The following is a 22,553-nucleotide window of genomic DNA, read 5'->3' as shown; positions in this document are numbered from 1 at the left end:
TGATGGTTGCTCTGGTGATTATCACTGTTTTATGAATAGGGGAATGTAAAAGCATGCCAATAAGGCCAAAGCACAAATTACAGCTGTATTGTGGTGACTTGAAAAAGCGTAACTAGGGTTCCTTTTGAATGAAACTGGAGCTCATCTAGGTCCACATTCAGTAAATGCTGTACTGTGAGGTCTGAAAAGATGTTCTGGGCAAGTTCTCAGGCGGATCTTTTTTTTTTTTTTTTTTCACACCGGCTAACAGCATATGGGTAGTGGTGAACATAAAACAGGGAGGTGGAGATGGAATCTGGATAGATTTTCTGTGAACCAAAAAAAAACCTAGTTAAGTTGGTAAGAAAAATCAGCAATTCTTTGTGACTAATTCCTATAATACTAAATGAATACAATAAGTAAGAATATAGGGAAGACAGGGTAACTCCAATGTTGATAAATAGCCTGGGCATGAAAATGACCCCACAGCCCTCTAGGCCAGAAGGTATCCTTGAAAGAACAGGATAACTGTCCTTGCAAGTGAAAGGGGGCAAAGGGATATTTTTTCGTTTTTAATTTGGTGCTTAAGGCCTTGAATTCAAAATGAGGCCTTTGAATTAAATTTAAAAGGATGTAAGTAAACAATGTTGGAGAAAAGGCAGATCATTTCACGGGGTGCAAAGTTAATAGTTAACTTGATAATGAGGCCAGAATCTCATTCCATATGTTAAACAACCTCAATTAGGTTGTGCTAAACGTATAACTATCAGGCATTACTGCTGAAGTGCAAGAAGGGCTCTATGGAGACCAAAGAGGTCAGTAGCAGTCTTTGGCCTCTACTCCATAAAGTACCATTTAGGAAATTTGTTCTCGTTAAAACTGGAGGGTTTCCGTTTGTTTGCTTTTTTTCTTACTTTAGCCACTCTTGGTTTGTTATCATTTGTATTATTTATTTTACGGTTAAACTATAAGCCCAAGTTGCATCACGGGTGCCCCCAGAAACCTCCTCCTACTGGCTTGTTCGCGGTCTGTCCTGGGGCGTCGCAGGCTGCCTGGTGCCAGGAGACGTCCAGGCCAGCGAGGGTCTAACAGGTAAACAGGTGAAGAACTAGGGCCTCCAGGACCCAGCAGGGGCTGCCCCTGGAAGTGGTGGGCGGCCTGAAAAGGTCAGCAGCACCAGGACCGGGCTCCTTTTCCAATACGTGGTCAGAAGAGCCCTTGCCCTCCCCTGGAGGCCCTGCTCTCACCAAGGAGTCCTGGCTGCCCCTCTGTCTCTCACTGCCCCTCGCCGTCCCTCATTGTCCTGCACTGTCCCACTGTGTCCTACACAGACCCACCTGTCTCTCACAGTCCCATAACGTCCAGCACTGTTCCAGCCATCCCTCACTGTGCCGTGTTGTCCCCACAATCCTCCCCTGCCCCTCACCGACCTACACGGTCATCCTTCCCCGTTCCCCGCCGTCCCTCACCATCCCTTCCCGTCCCTCACTGTCCCTTGCTACCCCTCCCGTCCCTTACTGCCCTGCCCCGCCCCTCACGTCCCCTAGGCCCTCCGAGTCCCTCGCCGTCCCGCCCGGTCCCGAGCTGCGGCCTCGCAGGCGCTGCCCTCGCCCCGTCCGGGTCCTCGTCGCGTCCGCCCGGCTCCCGCAGGAGAGGACGGCACGCACTATCCCCGGGGGCGGGGAATTGGGGGAAATTCCGCGCGAGGCCGGCTGCGCGCAGACTTCTGAGGAAACCCTGCGTCTAGGCTGTTGGGGGCGGCTGTCCGGATCCGCGAAGGCGAAGAGCCAGGGGCCTCCAGCGAGCCGGGGGCCTCCCGCGACGCCCTCCGGGCCCCCGCAGCAGCTCCAGCCCGGCATCGCCCCTTTAAGCGGCTTGCCGCCCGGATTGGCTGCGCGGCGGGGGCGGGGCGGTGGGCTGACGTCACTCTCGTCGCTTACGCTAAATACTCGGCGGCGGCGGCGGCGGCGGCGGCGGCGGCCGAGTGCGAGGCAGGCGGCGCGAGCGGGAGGGCCAGCGAGCGAGCGAAGGAGCGAGCGGCGAGGCGCCTGCGCGATGTCCGGGCCCCGGAGCCCGCGGCACTGAGCCGGCCTGCCGGACATGCGCGGGAGGGCGCCGTGGGGCAGCCGCCGCTCTCCCAGGGTAAGGCGCTCGGCGCTGCGGGCGGGCGGACGGGCGGCGCGGCGCCCCTCGGGCCCTGCGCGGGCGGCTCCGCGGGGCGGGGACGTGGGGCGCGCGGACAGGGCCGCCGCGACGCCGAGCTGCTCCGGGACGCGCCGAGGGGCAGGGGCGGGCCCGCGCCGGGCGTTTCTCGCGGCGTGCGGAGGGCCGGGCCCGAGCTCGCCCCGGCGCGGGCGTGGGTGCCGGCGACCCTCGGCGCGCCCCTCGCCCCGGGGCCCTGTCCGCGTCCCCGCCGGGCACCGAGTGCCTGCGGAGGGCGCGGGGCGGGCGGGCGGCGGGCTCGTGCGGCCCGCGCCCCGTTTCTGTCCCGCCGGGGCTGCGCGTCCGGTCGAGCCCGAGCGCCCCTGGAGCCTGCCGGGGACGCTCCGGTGGGCGGCGGCACCGGCTCTCGGTCGCGGCCGGCCTCCGTCCCTCGGCCCGAGCTCTCGGCGCCCAGGTCGTTCCTCGGTCTGTATTTGTAAATTGACCCGAGTTGTTTCGTGTTCTTTCCCTCCTCTTGTAGAGTCGCGCTCTTTAAGGGCACTGCGGGATTCCGTGCTGAGAACCTGAAAGCTGGCCGGGAATTTCGTGTACTTATATATCACATCCTGGTGCAAATTAGACGACTCCTTGACCATGATTGGTGCTGTATCGGTGCTTCCTAGGTCTTTATTAGGATTTCATCATTGCTTGAAAGAAACCAGTCTCTTCCCTGATAAAAATGTGAATAGATTGTTAGTCATGAACTTAAGTAGTGCAGTCAGAATAGAGACTGTAGCTTTAAAAGAGATGTGTTGGTGACTTCAGGTACACCTGCAACACAGGTAGGGCAGGACTGGTTTCTAGGCAACTGTCAGAGGTGAAGAAAGGTGAGGTTTAAAATGCTCTTTTTTTTTTCCCCTCCTGAAGAACAAGAGTTCTGCAAAGTTTCAAGCTTTTGTAAATCTCCAGGGATGCTGTAGATATATCTTTGTTGAAACTGAAACATCTAAGTTCACTATACCGAGTCTTTTTTTTTTTAAGTTGTATTTCTTAACATAATTGTAATTAATTTTCAGAGACATTTTACTTAAACAGACCAAAGACAGGCACCTATATCAGCAGAAGACCAAATTTTTGCAAAGCCCCAACTAAAAGCTGGTTTCTTGCTAGCCTGCTAAGTATATTATCAACCCATCCCTTTTCTGGATAGTAGCAGGTTTGAAAAGAAAAACATAGATTTTAGTATGGATTTCAGACATGATTTGCATTCCCTCACTTCCTGCAGAGCTGCTTTTCACTATGTGTTCTGGTGGACATTTACTAATAGACAAGAGAAGTCTTAACTATCAGTTTATAACCTCCCAGTTATATTAGATGGTAAACTCCTTAAGGGCAGGAACTCTGCCTTGTACAGCTTTTTATCTTAGGCAGCCTTGCACAGAGTTGATATTGATAAATAAATGCATGAAAGCATGTTTTACATTTTAAGGCTCAGCAGGATTGGACTAGTCACTGATAAGGGTTGGAAAGCAAATCTATTTTTTATGGCTGTTGTGAAATGTCCAAATTCATATTTGAAGTTGAAATGTTTGTTTTCAATGAATTCTTTTTCCTATTTTTAGTTCACAGTAGATACTGCTCACTCTTTTGTGAGGTTTAATTATGCTATGGTCTTGAGTTTTTATGTGAAAATAACTCTTCACTGCTGCTGCTCAGAAGTTAAACTAGATAATACTTCCTTTCTGCTTATACTAATAGTAGCTTTTAAAAGCAAGTTGCCTAAATTACAGGTACAATCTAACATGCTTGAGACTGACCTGATTGTCAACATACCATCAAGTTGCTTTAGAAAGGTGAGCAGAGGAGGGGAAAGGTGGTGCCCAGGGTAATCCCAGGAATTTGAATGTCGTAGGCTCCCTCTACCAGAGAAGCAACTCTGCTCATAATCTAAATAAATATGAATTGGTACCTCATCATCGGGCACCCTCAGCACACTCTGCAGGTGTTTGGCCATACTTTGTAAAAGCGAATGAAGAACCAGCTTACTAGATAAACACAGTCCAGTTGTGGTATTCTGGCATTATTCGCACAGAATAAACACATGCTTTGTAAAGGTACATAAAACTGGTAAATTTCAGGCTCCTAAATGTAAATTGCTAACTTATAGAGAATTAGTGTTAAGATAGAGAAAAGGTAGTGTGAGATTCTGATTTCAAATGTTGAGAGGAAAAAGGAGTTTGTGATTAGGAGTCTTCGTTGACAAATCCAACTTTTTTATGTCATAAAATTGGGCAGTATATTACAAAGCCCCTTTGTAAATCAAAGGGAAAACCTTCATAAGGTCTGTCTAAGGAGGAGCAGCAGCCTATGGGCTGAGGACTTGAAATGGTGACACAGTGACATGAAGGGAACCCTCCGCTAAAAGATATGTCCTCCTTTCTATTTTTCTGTTTATTCCTCTATAGTTTCCAAGTTTAGTTTTTAGTATTAGAATGAAGAGGGGGGGGGGAAACTTATAGGAAAAAGAAATTGGGCAGTATTACAAAAAGACCACAATCTTTTAGACCTCAGTGAATATGTCTTTAAAATGTGGGACTTGGGCTACAGGAATTAGACTTCTTTTCAACTTGGAAATGGAATGGCAGGGATTAGACAGCATTGTTCAAAAGCTCTTATTAATGACCCACAGATAGGAAACTTACCTAGTTACAGATTGCTGTTAGAAACAGTTTAGCCCTCTGTGGAAGGCTCTTCTCCCAACTGACAGCTGCTTTTCCATTCTTTATAACTGTATTTGAAAAGTCCCTTGCTCAGTGAGGTCTTTCTTGACCACCTGTATAAATACGTTCTCTTCTACCTCCTTATCCTGTCACTGTACCCTGTTTCCTTGAAAGTTATCACAATCTGAAATTGCTGGAATTGTTTGATTGCTTATATGTCATTTTCCTCCCTCATTAGATCAGAAATTTCCATCAGGCAGCAACCACGTCTGTTTTTCACTTAGCATAGTATCCAGTCCAGAACAAGTGTTTGATAAGTATTTGTGAAAAGAATTAATGCATGGCGGCTAAGAATTTGAGCTGAGATGTGGAGATGTGGCTCAGTGTTAGAGCACTTGGTTTGAGCCCCAGTACTGAAAAAAAAAGTTTCTGATCTGAACACTGAGTTCCACTTCCTATCTCTATAGTTAGCTAGCACTTAGCATTGCACTTAGCAACTATTTGCTTCAGTTTCCCCATTAATAAACAGTGTTAGGCAGAGAAGCAAGTTGCTCCTGATGTGAAGATGCTGTAGAAAGCAGAGGCAGTGAGTGTGTGCTGGGCAGAAGAGCCCTGCCAGCCCTTTTGCTCATAGCAGGAGGTTTCAACTCACTTGGTTTCCTCATTTGCAAACTGGAGATTATAATCCTTAACTCTTCTTAGAGGCATGTTGTGGGGATCAAGTGAGATAATGTTGGAGAAAGTGCTTTGTAATTCGTACAGTGCTTTACGAATATATTCTATTGTTGTTAAATTCCAGATTTTACCATAAAGCCTGATTATAATGCCATCATTAGGATCCATGCTGTAGGGGTATGTTAGAAAAGGCCCGTTGGGTATATGTAGTAACCCCTTTTACAAGTAAAAACAGACCTGTGCTATATCAAATACTATGTTGTAACAGGTTACATCATGATGGGGCATCACTCTATCATTAAAGATTGAGGGCTTCAAAAGAATTGTTGCACGTGGTCATAATAGAAGGTCAGACTGATACCTTTACCCACCCATTTAGATGCTAGGCCAGATGTACAATTAATGACTTTTAATAAGGAAAATTTAGGGGAGTTGAAGTAGAACAGGACCTTTTCTTTTTCTTTTTTCTTTCTTTTTTTTAAGGGATTGAACCTAGGGTCCCTCTACCACTGAGCTACATCAGTGGTAAAAAGACCCTTTTTAAATTTTAATTTGAGACAGGGTCTCACTGAGTTGCTGAGTCTGGCCTCAGACTTGTGATCCTTCTGCCTCAGGCTCCCAAGTCTCTAGGATTACAGGAAAAACAGGAACTTTCATAGCCTACAGGCTATCCCAGAAAAACTATTTATCAACCAAAATGCCCCCAAAAGTTTATCTGCACTACCCATAAAGGTGAAGTGTTATGCTTGGTCAGATCTTACCCCGCCAGTTTGAACAGCCTGAAGGACTGGAAGAGGCAGTGGTGTGGTGGTCAAAACCTGGACTTTGAAGCCAGGCTTCCTGGCCTAAGTCCTGGCCTTGCCTCTCACCATGTTTGACCTGAAGCAAGTTCCTTAATTCTCTGTGCCTCAAGCCCCTCATCTATAAATAAGAGTAGTAATGATGACCCACTTCACAGGGTTGATGAGAGCATTAAATAAATTAATATACACATGAAGCCCTTAGAACAATGCCTGGCAGATAAGTGTCCAGTGAATGTTAGTTATTACTAATGATTATGTATTCATTCTAACAGTCTAGAATTACCCACTGGGTGACTTGAATGCTTGTTAAATAAATTTGAAGCTTTCAAGACTAACTTCCCAAGCTTAGACCATTGTGCTCATTCTTTTTGTGATTGCAGTAGAATTCATGAACCTTTCACAGTCATAGGTCTATTGTATGTGTATGTCAAAATAGAATATTTTCCACCTTCTGTGTATGTATATATGCACACACATATACACATATAAAATATATATATGACTAACTTGATTCTTGTACTTTGTAGCAAAAGTACAAAGGACAAAAGAATATATTTCTGTTCTATTTTTCTGCTACCCAATTAAAATCACATGGGACTAAGTGAATCAAAAGACTATTGATTATGGTAGTTGAACGAATGGGCCATTTCTTTTGGCTGGAAAGTTTCCAAATTATCAAAGAAATTATGTCATTTAATTTTGATAGTCTGAAGATAAATTATTTTCCTTGTTGCCTACATTTTTATCACCTACAAATGGGCTGTTATGTGTTGAGGATGTTAAAGGGCCTCCAAGGAATAGAGCTATAAAAACAGACACAAATGTTCATTCTCATCATTTTGAACTACGCTTTAATATTTGCTGAAACCATAAAGTTTTACTTGAATTCATGCATGAATATTTTAATTGCATTTTACTTTAAAAGGTCTTCCATGTAAAGACTATTTCTGCTTTTCTATGGCAGCAGAGTACAGTGAAGGCAATTTTCCTAACTTGCTTCCTTTTTTCCCTACCTCCAAATCATAGCCTATTAAAATAAAATCTGAAATCTGAATTGAGGCATTTATTTTTAGAAAATCTACGAAGTGTCCTTTTTCTTTCAGCAAGTAAATTCACGTTATTCAACTGTGTAGCTATCATAAAAACTGAATGTAGATGAATATCAAATTAGTAAGCTTAGATTATTAATAAAATTCCATTAAAATAGCTAACATTTATGCTTAATGTGTCAATAGCCTGATTACAAGTGCTTCAGACATTAATCACAATAAAATTTGAACATAAATATGCAGACATTGGTATATTTGGGGAGGACCTAAATAAGTTTCTTTTTATAAACTTGTGTTGTAAATGTAGCTACCTTATGTCTTCCCTGGCTGTGGTAATAGTTAGGTAGGTAATTGTTAAATGCAGCTGAAAAGACCATTTATCATCCTGAATAAACAGAAATCAGGTTCTAGAACCAGATTGAAAGAAGGAAATTACATCACACTCTTAAATAAGGAAGCACTGGGCAGAACTGGATGAGTTGTATGACAAAAATGTGCCCCTCCTCCTTGTGTGGATTGCTCCTGAGATTTATTAATGAGATCTGGTGGCAAGGTAAGCATATCTAGGTTACTGCAGTAAGGTAGCCTGAGAGAGAGAGTATGTGTGTGTGTGTGGGGGGAAGCAGTTTCAAAGAGACTGTCCTCAAGCTAAAGGCAAGTGATTTCACCTCAGTAAAGGAGGTATGCAGTGTGCATTTGGTTTGACTTTTTTTTTAAATATTTACCTTTTAGTTATAGGTGGACACAATATCTTTATTTTTATGTGGTGCTGAGGATTGAACCCAGTGCCTCACTCATACTAGGCGAGTGCTCTACCTCTGAGCCACAGCCCCTGACTTTTTTTTTTTTTAAAGAAAAGTAACATTAAATTTAGCAGCAAAAACACAGTAGATGCATTGTAATCCAGAAGGAATAGTATGTAAGAGAAGGTAAAATTCATTGTTTTCAGAAAATACTCCCCTGATTGCTTTAAGCAAGTACACAGTAACAGGAACCAATTTAGGAAGCTGTGCTGTTAACCACTGAAGCTTGACGTTTTTACTCAGTCTGCAAACTGTCTGCTTTGGATTTTGGAAATGAACTGAGGAGATCTAAACTCGTTAAATTAGTACTGGCAGCCTCTCTCTCCAGCATGGGTTAAGTTTATCTCTTACGAATCTTTGCTTTTTCCTAGTTCTTTGCTGACAGTCAGCCTCTGTGAAACTTTCACATAATTGCTTTTTAAAGCATGAGGTGGATATTTTCTCAGCGTCATTAATAAGTGTGTATTAGAAGTGAGTGATGCCAGGAGCCACAGGAAGAAAAGAGAAGTCAGACACCACTCCTGTCCTGGGAGACAGGGCTGAGAGGAGAATCTGGGCACAGCACAAAATAACCCAGGAACAGAGACACTGCCTTGGCTTTTCATAAAAGGGAGGGTTTTTGGCAAAGACAGCATAAGAAGAGTTGCCTGAAGGCATAAGTTGGATTCTGAGCATTTGGAGGAAAGGAGGAAAAAGAAGCCAGAGCTAGAAAGGAAGGTTGGGCCGGGCGTGCAGGCCTGTGTTGGAGCCAGCAGGGCTGAAGGAGCTTCCAAGGCTCCTGAGCAGGGGAGGCTCTTGGTTGAGGTAGATAAGGAACACTGACTGGGTACTGGTATGTAGTGTGGGTTGGGTGTTTTCCGACTGGAGGCATAGTGGTGCCAGTGAGTGGAAGGAGGGTAAATTTGAGAAAGAACGTAGACAGTCTGTGGAGCTTAGCGGCCTTAACTGGGAGAAGTGTGATCCTCCCGGACTAGAGCTGGTGGGGTGGGAGGGGAGGGAGGGAGGGAGGGAGGTAAGAGGAAGGAGGAGTTTGGTTTGTAGAGTTTGAGATGCCAGGGGACCATCCAAGTGGAAAGATAATCACCAGACAATAGGAAATGCAGAGTTGAAGCCTGAGCCAGGCTGGAATCCTCTGTTCAGGAACTGTCTGTGTCGAGGTGAAATAAGTCAAAACTTGGCTGTTGGGGGGGGTAAAGAGAAAATAAAATGAGACTTGAAAAACACATGATTTTAAGTCCCCCCCTCACCTAATTTTTAAAAAATTGATGTTAATAGAAAAAAGAAAGGAAAAAAAAAGAATTCACATCTGAGATTGGTATTTACCTCAATTTTTGACCCACTAAAAAAGCTGAAGTTTAATTCATAAACACAGAAGAAAAGTTGTCGTGCTGAATGTTATTTGGATCCTGGTGTAAACCATGCTGCTGGATTAGCATTGCTTTCCTATTTTTGCATTTCATAACAGAATGGCTCATCTTGTATTCAAGTATTGATTTTCCCCACCTAGGTTTGTTTTTGTAATTGCTTTCCTAATGTAAAGCAGAACTAGTTTTACAGTTCTGAGGAACCAGATAAAATTTGAAACACTGCAGCATTATTCAGATTTTACATGAGCAGAATTTATTTCTTTTTAGCTAGAAGTTGACCAAACTGGTTGATACCCCCCTCCCCAACTCACCCACCCACACACACACACACACACACACACACACAAGGAATATACAGGCTGGATACTTGGTTTTTAGGTGGTCTCATTCTCATCTGAAGAACAGTTTCTGAAAACCTTTCTTCCAAACTTAAGGCATGTTGTTCTTTGGGGGTTTACATTTTGAAGTTATTTTCCAAAAGAAGAGAACGTGACAATTCCATTGCCCTCCTGGCTTCTCCCATGCAAGCAAGTAGGCAGTTCGGACAGTTTCATAACATGGCCCATTCACAATTCCCCATTGAAATTTAGAGGCAGGTCACCTTCTATGAATACACAAAGACACTATTGTGGTCAGAAGTGAGCTGGCTCAGTGAACACAATTCTTTTTATACTAAAAAAATTTTTTTCTTAAGAAAGCTAACAAGTAGGTGATGGAAACAATGAATAAAAAATAACTTTTTCTAGAACATACAAATAATTTTAAGTGACCATTGAAACGTAGGTTCAGAATTCCAAAGCAATTTCGGCAGAGGCGATAGTTACACAATCATTCTGTTGAAAGCTAAGATTTAGATGGCACTAGGAGGCTGACACACAGTAATTACTAGTAGTACTTGTTGGCTAGCCGACAGGTGGGGGTTGGGCCTCCAGAATCCCCCGCAGCCTTTTCCTGTAATCTGGATGAACAATCTTCAAACGTGTGCTTTCAAACTACTTAAATACCATATTCTTCTTCCTATCTTTCCTTTCGTTTTTTACGTTACCACAGACACTTTCCCTGTAGTCCTGCCAGTGCTTGTAGAACGCTTAGAAAAAGCCTGATAAACCACTGGGCTGAGCATACAGAGGGAGAGGCTAGCCATTTTTTAAATTGGTTTTTAAATTTTTTTTTAAGAGCTTTACCTGCGGGTAAGTAAATAACGAATTTGCCTCATTTCAGTAATCTTGAAAGGGACTTCAAGAGACTTCCTGGTGATTTAGATTTCTTAAATGACAGATTTTTTTTTTATCATATATCTTTTAGAGACTGATTTAAAGAAAAATTGATTGAAATAATATTTTAAACCTGTGGTAAAATCTCTCTCTAGTGCATTGAAACGGCTAATTGGGGAGAGTCAAATGTAGAGAACTGGAACCAGATAAAATTTGAAACTCTAAATTTTTATCATTGATATGATAATTTATTGATAAATTTTCTGAAAATTTATCCTGAGAAGAATTGGGTCACATGCTCCTTTGTCGCTGAAATTTTTAAAATTACAATATCCATATTCCTTCTTTTTTAAATTTTTTTTTTTAGTTGCAGATGAACACAATACTTCTATTTTATTTGTTTTATTTTTATATATTGCTGGGAATCAAACCCAGTGCCTCATGCATGCTACAAAATCATTCTACCACTGAGCCACAACCGCAGCCCTCCACATTCCTTCTTAATGTTAAAAAAACAATAGACATTGCAGAGTATGGGTTTGGATCTCTGGTTTTAAAATTCCCTCTACCTTAAACACTGTATCCACTTAATTGGTATGATAATCAGAGGACACTGTAAATCCATTCAACATTCAGTTATTGAGCATTTGTTAATGTTTCAGACACTGATGATTAAAAGGCAATTGGCAGGGGTGGTGATTGGGGCACAGTCTGCTCCTGTGCACTGATAGGAGGTGACAGATTTGTAAATAATGGATTTTAAGTTGCTGAGCAGTTAAACCTGTGCACCCCTCCACCGCAGAAGTGTCCTAGTCACCTTCCTGAGTCCTGAGCACAGCTGTAGTGCGTGGCAGGTGTGCAGGCTTTTAGAGGGTGACTGGAGATGTTTAGTGAGCCAGTGTTGTAGTGTGTAAGTGTCACACAGATAGTTGAGAGCATTCCAGTGTCAAGGGGAAAAGGCCTAAACTCTTGTCTAAGTGCATGTGAATAAATGAACTGCAGCGGATGCTCCTTAATGCTTGTGATGCATCGAATACTAAAGGAAAACTAAAAAGAGGCTGCAGGGACTCTGGACCTGTGACATACGACAACGGGGTTCCTAAAGTTTAGGAGCTGTTAGTTTTAAGAAAAATATACTTAGCCTTTGTAATCCATGCCTTGCAGCCAGGCAGGACGTGAACTACTGGGCATTTCACAAAGGAGAATGTAAAGAATGTACCTTTCAGTTTGTCTTTGACAGGGAGGGATGAAGCTTTGCTGGAGCCACTCATCTTGCAGAACTTGATTTTCACTAATGGAAATTAATGTCTTCATATATAATGATTTCTTTTTTGAACAAGCAATATCTGGAGAACATCTCTTCTGTGGCAACCCTGAAATACAGACTCCACATGAATGCTAGTCGGTGGGGTGCCCAGACTCCCTTGTCAAGCGTGTCCCTTGACACTCCCTTGTCTAGCTCTGCAGTGTGAAATAGTGACTTCTGAAATTGCCTTTTTAGCTTGCAAGGAATCTGCAAGATTCCCCTGAGCTTCGAGCCAGGGGCAGCTGTGCCTTGCGAGGCCTGCGCTGGTTTAGAGGGAGGCTGTGTGCCTGGCACCTGTGGGGTTGGTTGTGTAGCTCTGGGCTTGCTCTGTAGTAAAAGGTCTGTCTTCCCAGCAACTGATTGTTTCTCCTTTTGTGAAAACATTTCAAATCTTGCTATTCTTAGTGTCTGTGTTGGGGTTCCCTCCTGAGAGTAGAATGAGGCAGACGCCTACAGCGACTCCTGTTCCACTCGCCCCAGATTCCCTGTGAACCCACTCGTGCTGAGATTTAGACTGTCCTAAGAAACGCGTGTCTGAGTTGTTTTCCTTTTTTCTCTCTCTCTTCTCCATCCCCACAACCCACCCTCAGGGAATGAAAGCTACTGGTTGACTTAAAATCCCTACTGGATACAGCACAATGTCAACAGCAGGAGTTGCTGCTCAGGAGATCAGAGTCCCATTGAAAACTGGATTTCTGCATAATGGCCAGGCCATGGGGAACAGGAAGACCTGCTGGGGCAGTCGCAGTGAGTTTGGACAGTAAGTAGAGAATGCAGTGCCCCTGTGCTCTGTGGACCTGTGCGACTTTAGTGACCTAGAGGATGTGATTGCAGCTTGTTTATGATCAAAGTGTTTTCCTTTCCTTTCAGTAACTTCTTAAATATTGACCCGATAACCATGGCCTACAGTCTGAGCTCTCCTCAGGAGCACCTCCCGTCCATTGGTACGTATTCTGAAAGTCAGGGGAGCTAGCAGTGGTGGCCTTGGCTGGCCCTGCAGCGGGTTTTGTAAGGAGGAAAACTGAGCTGTGTCCGACGGTGGTCTGACCCCTAGTGGCAGCAGATGTGGAGCTAACTGTTTTTCTCCAGCTCTTGTACTCAGTGGCTTTTATCGTGGGTCACTGATCCCTAAGGAGAACTTAATTTATGGAAGTGTGATCTTGTAAAATCAAGAATGAGTTCTTGCCAGCCATGATGCATACTTAACCTTTAGGAACTTTGGACAAGATTTCCTCTTTATTAGTAGTATTAAATGCATCTTTGAAAGCAATAAATGAAAGTAGTCTAAATGTTAAAACATAAAAAACTGTGTGTGTGTGGTACTTTCAATGTGAACATTATGCTCCCTGGGTTTTTGTTGAGCTGCTTGTCAGGTGAACACACTGTGAGTCTGTTCACTCAGTGTTGTGACATGCTGGCAGTAAGGACCTTGTCTTCTCTCTCTCATGCCCAGTGTGCCTTGGAGTGTCGCATGTCTTAAATGGCAAAGCCGGTGTAGCATGGTACTCATGTAAATTATATGCTGTTCATCTTCTGCGAATTTTGCACACGTCACAAAACTTGTCTCAGATGTGTGGGTGTGTGCCATGCACAAGTCCAAGGGAGATGGAAGAGATAGTTTGTTCTTTGAACCAGGTCACGTGTGTTCCCATCTCAGGCTCTAATTACACCCATGGCAGTCGCATGGGTGTTCTCAGGGTCGCAGTGAAGAGCTCTTGTCTCTCAGCAGGTACAGGGTCATTGATCCTTATGGACGTCCCTTGTTCCTTCTAGGGCACACTTCGCAGTCGGCTCCAATGAATGGCTGCTCCTTTGTGGAAAATGGTCCATCTCAAAAGTCCAGCCTGCCCCCTCTTATCATTCCCCCCAGTGACAGTATGGGACAGCGTGAAGAGGATCCAGTTGTCTGTGGCTTCAGGAAGCTCTCGGTGAATGGGCTCTGCACGTCCACGCCTCCGCTCACACCCATGAAGCCCTGCCCCTCCCCCTTCCCCTGTGCAGCTCCCTGTGAGCGGGGCTCTCGGCCCCTCCCGCCACTGCCCATCTCCGAAGACCTCTCTCTGGACGACACAGACTGTGAGGTGGAATTCCTAACTAGCTCAGATACAGACTTCCTTCTAGAAGACTGTGCACTTTCTGATTTCAAATATGATGTTCCTGGTAGGCGAAGCTTCCGTGGGTGTGGACAGATCAACTATGCATATTTTGACACCCCAGCTGTTTCTGCAGCAGATCTTAGCCACACATCTGACCAAATCGGAGGTGTCTCAAATCCAAATCCTCCTCCACCTCAAACCCACCGCAGATTAAGAAGGTCTCATTCGGGCCCAGCTGGGTCCTTTAACAAGCCAGCCATTCGGGTGTCCAGCTATACCCACAGAGCTTCTCCTAACTCTGACGAAGACAAACCTGAGATTCCTCCCAGGGTTCCCATACCTCCCCGGCCAGTAAAGCCAGACTACAGACGGTGGTCTGCAGAGGTCACTTCCAGCACCTACAGTGACGAAGACAGGCCTCCCAAAGTGCCACCGAGAGAACCTTTGTCCAGGAGTAACTCCCGCACGCCCAGTCCTAAAAGCCTTCCATCGTACCTCAATGGGGTCATGCCCCCGACACAGAGCTTTGCCCCCGACCCCAAGTACGTCAGCAGCAAAGCCCTGCAAAGACAGAACAGCGAGGGGTCTGCCAACAAGGTTCCCTGCATCCTGCCCATTATTGAAAATGGGAAGAAGGTCAGTTCAACGCATTATTACCTACTACCTGAGAGACCGCCGTACCTGGACAGATTCGAGAAGTTCTTCAGGGAAGCAGAGGAAGCAGACACGGGCACTCGGCTCCAGCCAGTGCCCGCTGACTGCAGTGCGCCTTCCACCGTGGAACCGCTGGACTGCAAGGCAAAAACGGACCTGGGCAGCCACGGGAAGCGGAAACACTTGTCCTATGTGGTTTCCCCCTAGGCTTGGGAGTCGTGGTTCAGCAGAAGTTACGTGGGAGCAGATGGTTCTCAATTTTCCAGTTTGATCGAGGTTCAGAGAACAGTCTGTCAGATTGTAAACTGAAATAATTGAACTCTGTCTTAAAGAGAAAGGGTTAGAGCAGTTGTGAGGTGCTATTCTGAGAACCCCTGATTTTGTTAACATTGAAAAAAAAAGTCTATAATTTATAAAGATGTGATGGTGGGAGGGAAGGATGGGGAAACTTTTAGATATGCATACATTATATACCTATGTACAAACTTGTGGTGTAACCGTAGACCTTAGCTGCAGGTTAACCAGTTAGTTCCTATGTTAGAGTAATATATATGCAGAATAATAAAATCTCGAGCTGGAGGAATGGCTCTTCTTGGGCTTAAAATTGAGCAAATGGAAGAAAAGAGCAGTATTGTTGAGATCGGAATCATATAAAAACATTACTTTGTGTAGTCGGCTTGGTGATCTCTGGCTTTCAGGCCCGCACTCTGTCTGAGTTATCTTTGCAGCACCTCTCCAGGAAGAGCAGGGCACGCATGCTGCACTGTGCCTGCACCTGCCGAGTCTCAGAGTCACCCCAAGGCCTGGCACTTCCAGGTTTTATTTCTTGTCCTGTTTAGGGGAGGGATAGCAGTTTATTTGGCAACCATTGTCACCTGTGTATGTCTCACATCTTGAAAAACAGAAAGATAAGAGAATTGGTAATATCCTCACAGCTCCTGCTTTCTTCCACATGCTGACAGGGCCCATTGTGGTGTGGCCTTGAGACAGCGGCACAGGACAGAGTCAGCTGGAAAGGCACGCTGGCCACCAGCACTCAGGGTGGAAGTTTCGCAAAGCAGCGGAGCAGCTGGCTGTGCGATTGAGAGTTGTTGTGTGGGGGTGTGTGTTGTGAGGGTTTTTAGGACTGTATTAATAAACAGAAACAACACAAGCTGGCCTTGTGTTGCTGGTTCCTATTCAGTATTTCCTAGGATTGTTTGCTTTTTAAGTAAAACACTTGTGACCAATAGCACAGCACGTCTTAACGCCAGAGGCCACGTCAGCACCTTCCTGCTTCCCACCCCTCCGGCTGTGCCTCGCTGCCTCCCGACTCAGGGAGACAGGGCTTGTGTTGGTGTTTTCACATCCTCTGACGTGTCTGCTTGTGTAGACGGCACTAAGGAGAAGGTGCTCGCTAACGGGGACACGACTGCGGTGGTCTCTTACCGGTTAAACAAGCTGTTTACAATTTAAACTGCTGAATGATATTATTTGAGCTATTTAAAGCTTATTATATTTTAGTATGAACTAAATGAAGGTTAAAACATGCTTTAGAAAAATGCACTGATTTCTGCATTATGTGTACAGTATTGGACAAAGGATTTTATTCATTTTGTTGCATTATTTTGAATATTGTCTTTTCATTTTAATAAAGTTATAATACTATTTATGATACCGTTAAAACTGTTTCTTGCCTAAACTCTTATAAAATACCTTAAGCAGTTTGATAGCTTTATATTTTTTAAACAAAAGGGAATCTTTTTAGTTTAATATACATTGAAATTTACTGTCATTTTGTAAATGATAATTTGAATGTCTTTAGATACTATAAAAGTGTATAGTTAGCTGGGCACAGTGGCGTGCACCTGTAGTCCCAGGTACTCAGAAGGCCAAGGCAGAGGATTTCAAGTTTGAGGCCGGCCCTGGCAACTTAGCGAGACCCTATCTCAAAACAAAAAAAATCAAAAGGGCTGGGGATGTAGCTCACTGGTGGAGTGCCTCTGGGTGCAGTCCCTAGAATTGCAATAAAATAAATATGTATAGTAGAAATGAGCTGCTTATAATTTACCTTTAACAATCAAGAAATTGAATGAGTCTGGTATTAACTATCGAAGCAGTTATACCCAGGGAGGTGGGGGCCATGGGGTCTCTGTCCAGGAGGATGCAGTGGAAAGAACAAGCCCTGTCATTCAGACTGAATCTGACCGATTTTGAATCTCAGGGCTGGGTCTGGATGGCTGTGGCCCACAACTTTGCTTCTTGCTTGTTTGGGGCCATCCAGAGAGCACCCTGTCCGCAGCCTGGCAGGGAGCTGCAGACTGTGCTCACTGGCATCTGAGGTTGCTTTAACTGAGCAGGGGGCCCCTGGCAGCATCTGTCCATCAGCTGTTGGCATTGTCCTCTGTGCCCTTGACACCCCCGTCACTTTCCTGGGTGGGGTGTCACCCTCCATGACCTCAGCTGGGCACCTGTGCTGAGCCTGCTTTCTCTTCAGTTAAGGTGAGGGCTCGGCTCGCGGGGCGTGGGCCGGAACTCCAGCGCCTCTTCTGAGGCTGTATATGGACAGATTCCTTAAAATACGACCCTGTGTTCTTGATAAAGCAGGGTGGCGGAATTATCTTGTGACAGCTGCATACAAACCACAGTGGGTGGCACCGGGTAAGGGCTCGTACACGAAGGTTGTTGGAGGTCACCTGAATGCTGGGTGTCAGTTCCCACATTTTACCAGGGAACTCCTGAGCGTTGGGAGTTCATCCCACAGACTTAACCAGCCGCGTGGGGGATCTTGGGAAAAGAAAAGCCTCCCTGGCCCACAGACTCTAAAGCAGTTCAGAATTGTAACTCAGGATAAAGTGCTATAAAGATGACAAGCAGTGGGGGTGACAGGTGACAAAGAGCATCCTACCTTTGAGAGATAGGCTCTGAGGGCTGGAGTGGAGGCTGAGGGAGGTGGATAGTGAGTCAGGGTGTGGACACCCACAGCAGAGGAAGCAAGCCCGTGAGATCCTGCGGTAGGAGACTGCTGCATCTTCACAAAGCTGAAGAACACTGGCAGGGGGCTCGGTGGTGGGACAGCAGTGGCGGCCACTCCAGAGATCCCAAATAGGGAAGAAAGGTGATTTTTTTTTTTTTTTTGATACTAGGGAGTAAGCACCAGGTCACTGTCTCTGAGATACACCCCAAACCCTTTCTAAAACAATTGAGACAGAGTCTCACTTAGTTGCCAAGGCTGGCCTCAAATTTGTGATCCTCCTGCCTCGGCCTCCCAAGTTATTGGGATTACATTGGAATTATAGGCATGTGCCACCACGCCTGGCCTGATGGCAATTTGTTTTAGAAAACATGACAGTTGCTGTTGCGTGGAGAACACTGTGGGAAACCATAATGTATAGGGGACATTGAAGGACTCAAGCTGCTGTGGTCCAGAACAGAGATCAGCATGGCCGGCAGTGGAGAGGGAGGAAAACGGTGTTCTAAAAGGGAGCAGGGAAGTGGGGAGCAGGTCCCAGGCCACAGGCTTGGTGTGTATCCACCCTTTGAAAGAGGGTCAGCTCTGGGGCAGGGACTCTCAGCTGTCCCTGTCCTCGTCCTAGAGCCAGTGCTGCCTGGCCCTGGGAGGCAGTAAGTACTGTGGGTCGAATGTCTGAATGCAGCACTGTGTGGCGGTCCTCATCTGCCTCTTGTAGTTTGGGCATCGCCCCCGGCACTACTTTGTCTTGTAGTTATCTTTCTTTAGTTCCATCTCTGGTTTCCTCTTTGCATTTTTCCTTGATTTTGCAAGAATATACTTTCTTTGCAGTTTTTTCATGGCTAAACCAGCGTGCCCAGCCGCCATGCTAACAGCACACTGCTGGAACCGTTTGCCATTTCTCCAACCACACACCACTGAAGCTGAATTCTAAAGAGTCCCCACGCGCAGGTCAACTCCAGTCCCCCTGATGCTTGGCTGTTGCTGAGACAGACACCAGTAGGAAAACCGTGGTCTGTCAGCTGCTGCTCTGGCCATCATCAAATACCCTCAGAGAAGACCTGTGCCATCTGGCAAAAGTACTGGCCTCAAGTCAGGAACACTGGGCTCCGGGGGGACTTGCACTTTCTCTATGAAGAGCTTCATGTCTGTCATTGGTACATGTGAGCCTGAGCCAGAACAGGCCCAAGGGGCTGATCATTAGGTACCTTTCGTGGAAGGAAACAGAAGCCACGGTCAAGAAGGCCGGCTCAAGTGGTCAGTGGGTTTTGTCAGTTTCCAGGTCGCAGTCATCCAGGTCTCCTCTCCTCTTGTTTTTATTAAGTTCCCAAGACATGCTAATGGAAGCTGATGCAGTCTGCTGCTTATTTCTTCCTAGGTCTCAAGTATGTTAGGAGAAGGAAGAACTATCTTTAAGAGGATACTTCTTCATTTCTAGGGACATTTAAAAAAAAAGAGGGACTACAGAGAGGCTGCTAGAAAGGTCATAGTTGATGAGAATAAAGAGAACAATACTCATATGTCTACTTGTTTAAGAATCAAAAACGGCCTAGGCTCAGTGTTGGAGTGTTTGCCTAGCACACATGAAGCACTGGGTTTGATCCTCAGCTCCACATTAAAGAAAATAGATAGATAAATAACGGTATTATGTCCATCTACAACTAAAATATATATATTTTTAGAGAGTGAGAGAGAATTTTAATATTTTATTTTTTAGTTTTCGGAGGACACAACATCTTTGTTTGTATGTGGTGCTGAGGATCGAACCCGGGCCGCACGCACGCCAGGTGGGTGTGCTACCGCTTGAGCCACATCCCAGCCCCAATATATATTTTTTAAAAACCCCAAAACTATTATTTTGGTATGGGTGGTGATGAGCCCAGGGTCTCATTTAGCCTAAACACTTGATCTACCACTGAGCTATGCCCCCAGCCCAAGAATCGAAATGTATTTTGAACTACTCTCTATTTTGGTTCTTAGTTTCATCACATAACTCATAGTCTCAGTATATATTAGAGCTTTTTCCTTAAAAATAAGCTCCTAGCAATTTTTCATACATAAGGGTTTTTATAAAAATTTTATCTTGAAATCATTATGGGCACACAAGAAGTTTCAAAAATAGGAGAGATCCCTATACCCATTACCCAGATCTGCCCAATGATAACATCTCCTCTAATTATTAAAACTAGGAAAATGACACCAGTCCAATACTCATGTTGAGAAAAAGTTACTATTAAAATGAGCTTTGGCCCTACTTTTAAAAATTTAGAAATTAATGTTACCATTTTGCCAGGCATTTTGTAAAAAGCCAATAAAACTTTAAAAAGACGTTGCCATGTAAACATGTGTGAGCTCATTGCACCAGAGAAGGTGCAACCCATGTGTGTTGGCTTTTATCTGCCAGGTTTCCCACAGGACTGATTGGTGTTAGTTCTAGGAAAGACCTTCTGACTTTGAAAATCCATGAGAGTTTTCCTTTAAATGCCTCCAGGTACCATACACTTGAGCTCCACACTTTTTCATCTGAAACCTGTACCAGCCAGGAAGGGGCTACTGTTTAACCCTGTCCTACAGCGTCGAGGTTTTCTTGTCCTTGAGGAAACATGTTTTGTTCAAACTAAAATGCACTCAGGGACTTGTTGTCTTTGCAGACTAGGACATTTGACAAAATGTTCTGGCTCTTTTACTCTCTACGTGTGAATCATACAACTTTTAAAGAGAAGTTTGGCGACTTCATTTTGATAAAGGGGAGAAGAATGGAACTTGGTAGAAGTTCAGATGGTGCACACTGGGTTGGCCTCCTCTCTCACTGCTGCGGTTACTGGAAATGATGTGACCTAGGCAGTCGAATGATCGGGGAAGCTGTAGGTTTTCCCGCTTCTCCTCTGAATGAACAGAACTTCAGTATCTCATACCTGAGCCCCCAGAACCTGCTGTCCTGGCTCACGCGTTCACACGAGCTCCGTCTGCTTTCCTGTTTCCTGCCTGGAATTCAGAGTGGCGAACGTGCTTGTGTGTTTTCCTGTACCTGAGCAGCCCTTAACTATCATTGTCCCTGGTGTCCTCGACCCCATGGCAGCAGGTGGGGTGGGTGCAGGGAGGCGGTGGATGGATGGGAAGAAACTGCTCCAAGTACTTGTTTGCCCCTGTCTTGGAGGGTGCTGTCAGGCTGTTGGTGTGGCGTGCCTCTCCTGCGTCGTCTCTCCCTCTGTGAGCTAGACCTCTCCCAGGAGCTCCAAGCAAGTGACCCCACCTTGAGCTCCCTAGCACAGCATGCACAAAGGTAGACACCCGGCTCAGCTCTTCTCCCCCACTAAGTAGACAAGTTGTCGTCACCAAGGAACAGTCCCGGGGAATGTACGGGCACCCTGCTCTGACACGGACAGGCAGCACCTTCATTCCTTAGAAATAAGTAAGGATCCACGTCAATAAGCATCTAAGTCACACGCCTCACATGATTTCTTCATGTTGTAGTCATGAGGGTTTAGCCCAGTGCCTTCCCCTGAGACTGCATGACTCCTGCACGCTCCCTCTTGTGTAAGTGAGTCGTGTCTTCCAGCCCAAGTGCCGAGCCTTCCTCTGGCTGAGCTCGGAGCTGCCTGGGGCACAGTGAGCAGGAAGCTGTACTATGTGTGTTTGAATTCCTGGCTGTCCTAATGTTCTGAGGTGAACTGGTGTCCTTGTACACAGTGTTTCTGCTCTGTACTTGATCACAGCTCTTGGCTGAGCAGAAGCCAGCTGACAGTTCCTGCAGCTGGGTGAGTAATGGGAGCCTGGCTCTCCAGCTCTGGGCTGCAGAGGCAGCTCCAAGCACCCACATCGGCTCAGACACAGGATGAGACTTGTCTGCTTACCGCCTGTCCTGGCCCAGGAGCCTCTAATTACACGCCTGCTGTTTGCAGGAGCCCAGGTGGCCTGCACTCACTCACTTGGGCCCAGAGCCCTGAAGATAGTGCAGCTGGGCTCTCCCTGCCAGCCCAGAGGCAGCTCAGCTCCTCAGTGTCCCGTCAACACAAATTGTGATAGCCACATGCCAAAGAAAGCAGGAGTCTCTTCCATCGCGCAGTCCTTTTTCTCTCAGATGGTTGCCACACTTCCTGGAGACTCTCAGGCCTTTGTCTCTCCATCACAGCTTTCTGTTTGCCCCTCTATCTCAAACCTCGCTGGCACAGCAGGAGATTTCAGGTGGCCCATTTTCCTCCACACAATGTGGCTTTGTCTTGGGAGGTGGCTCCTGTGATGGGCTGTGGCTGACTGGACTTGCTTCAGGTGTCTGCAGTGTGAGCAGCTCCCAGTTGTCAGGAACTCGCTGTGAGTCCTGAGCTGAGCACAAGGATAAACCTCTTCTGAAAGGAAGGCTGGGCAGGCGGGTGTGTGGCTCAGCGGTAGGAGGGCGCATGCCAGCAGTTACCAGCACCAAGGGGGGAAAGACCCTGTGCATGCAGAGTGGAGCAAGAAAGCCACTGTCACCAGCACCAGAAATGCCCTGGCCTCTGCCATAAGGGGCGTGTTGATGCACACTGCTCTGTGGGACAGAGGAACAGTACTGAGGATCCCGCCAAGAACATCAGCTGTGGAGGAGAGTTGGGGACAGCAGCCAGAAATCTGTTTTTGTTTTTGTTTTGAATTTACTTTTTTTTTCTTCCAAACTTAGTCAATGCTGAATCAGTTCTGTTGTTCCTTTTGTAAGAATCTATCAACGTCTTTTAAAATAGATTGCTGTTTGTCATCTGGCAGGATGAGATGGATAAGATTCTCATAAAGAAACTGACTTAATCGGATGAAATGTTCATTT

At 45.7% G+C, this 22,553-nt stretch overlaps 1 protein-coding gene across 1 annotated transcript; it reads left to right on the top strand.

Moving 5' to 3' along the window:
• Positions 1–1,946: 1,946 nt before the first annotated feature.
• Errfi1 (ERBB receptor feedback inhibitor 1) lies at positions 1,947–16,473 on the top strand. Its single transcript, XM_078025194.1, has 4 exons — positions 1,947–2,121; positions 12,649–12,818; positions 12,929–13,002; positions 13,832–16,473. The coding sequence occupies exons 2-4, from the start codon at positions 12,697–12,699 to the stop codon at positions 15,013–15,015; spliced, it is 1,380 nt and encodes a 459-aa protein (XP_077881320.1). The 5' UTR covers positions 1,947–2,121; positions 12,649–12,696; the 3' UTR covers positions 15,016–16,473.
• Positions 16,474–22,553: the final 6,080 nt, after the last annotated feature.

Source organism: Ictidomys tridecemlineatus, chromosome 11 (genome assembly GCF_052094955.1).
Source record: "Ictidomys tridecemlineatus isolate mIctTri1 chromosome 11, mIctTri1.hap1, whole genome shotgun sequence".
In the NCBI taxonomy this organism is placed as follows: domain Eukaryota; kingdom Metazoa; phylum Chordata; class Mammalia; order Rodentia; family Sciuridae; genus Ictidomys; species Ictidomys tridecemlineatus.
This window is presented reverse-complemented; position numbering and strand designations above follow the sequence as displayed.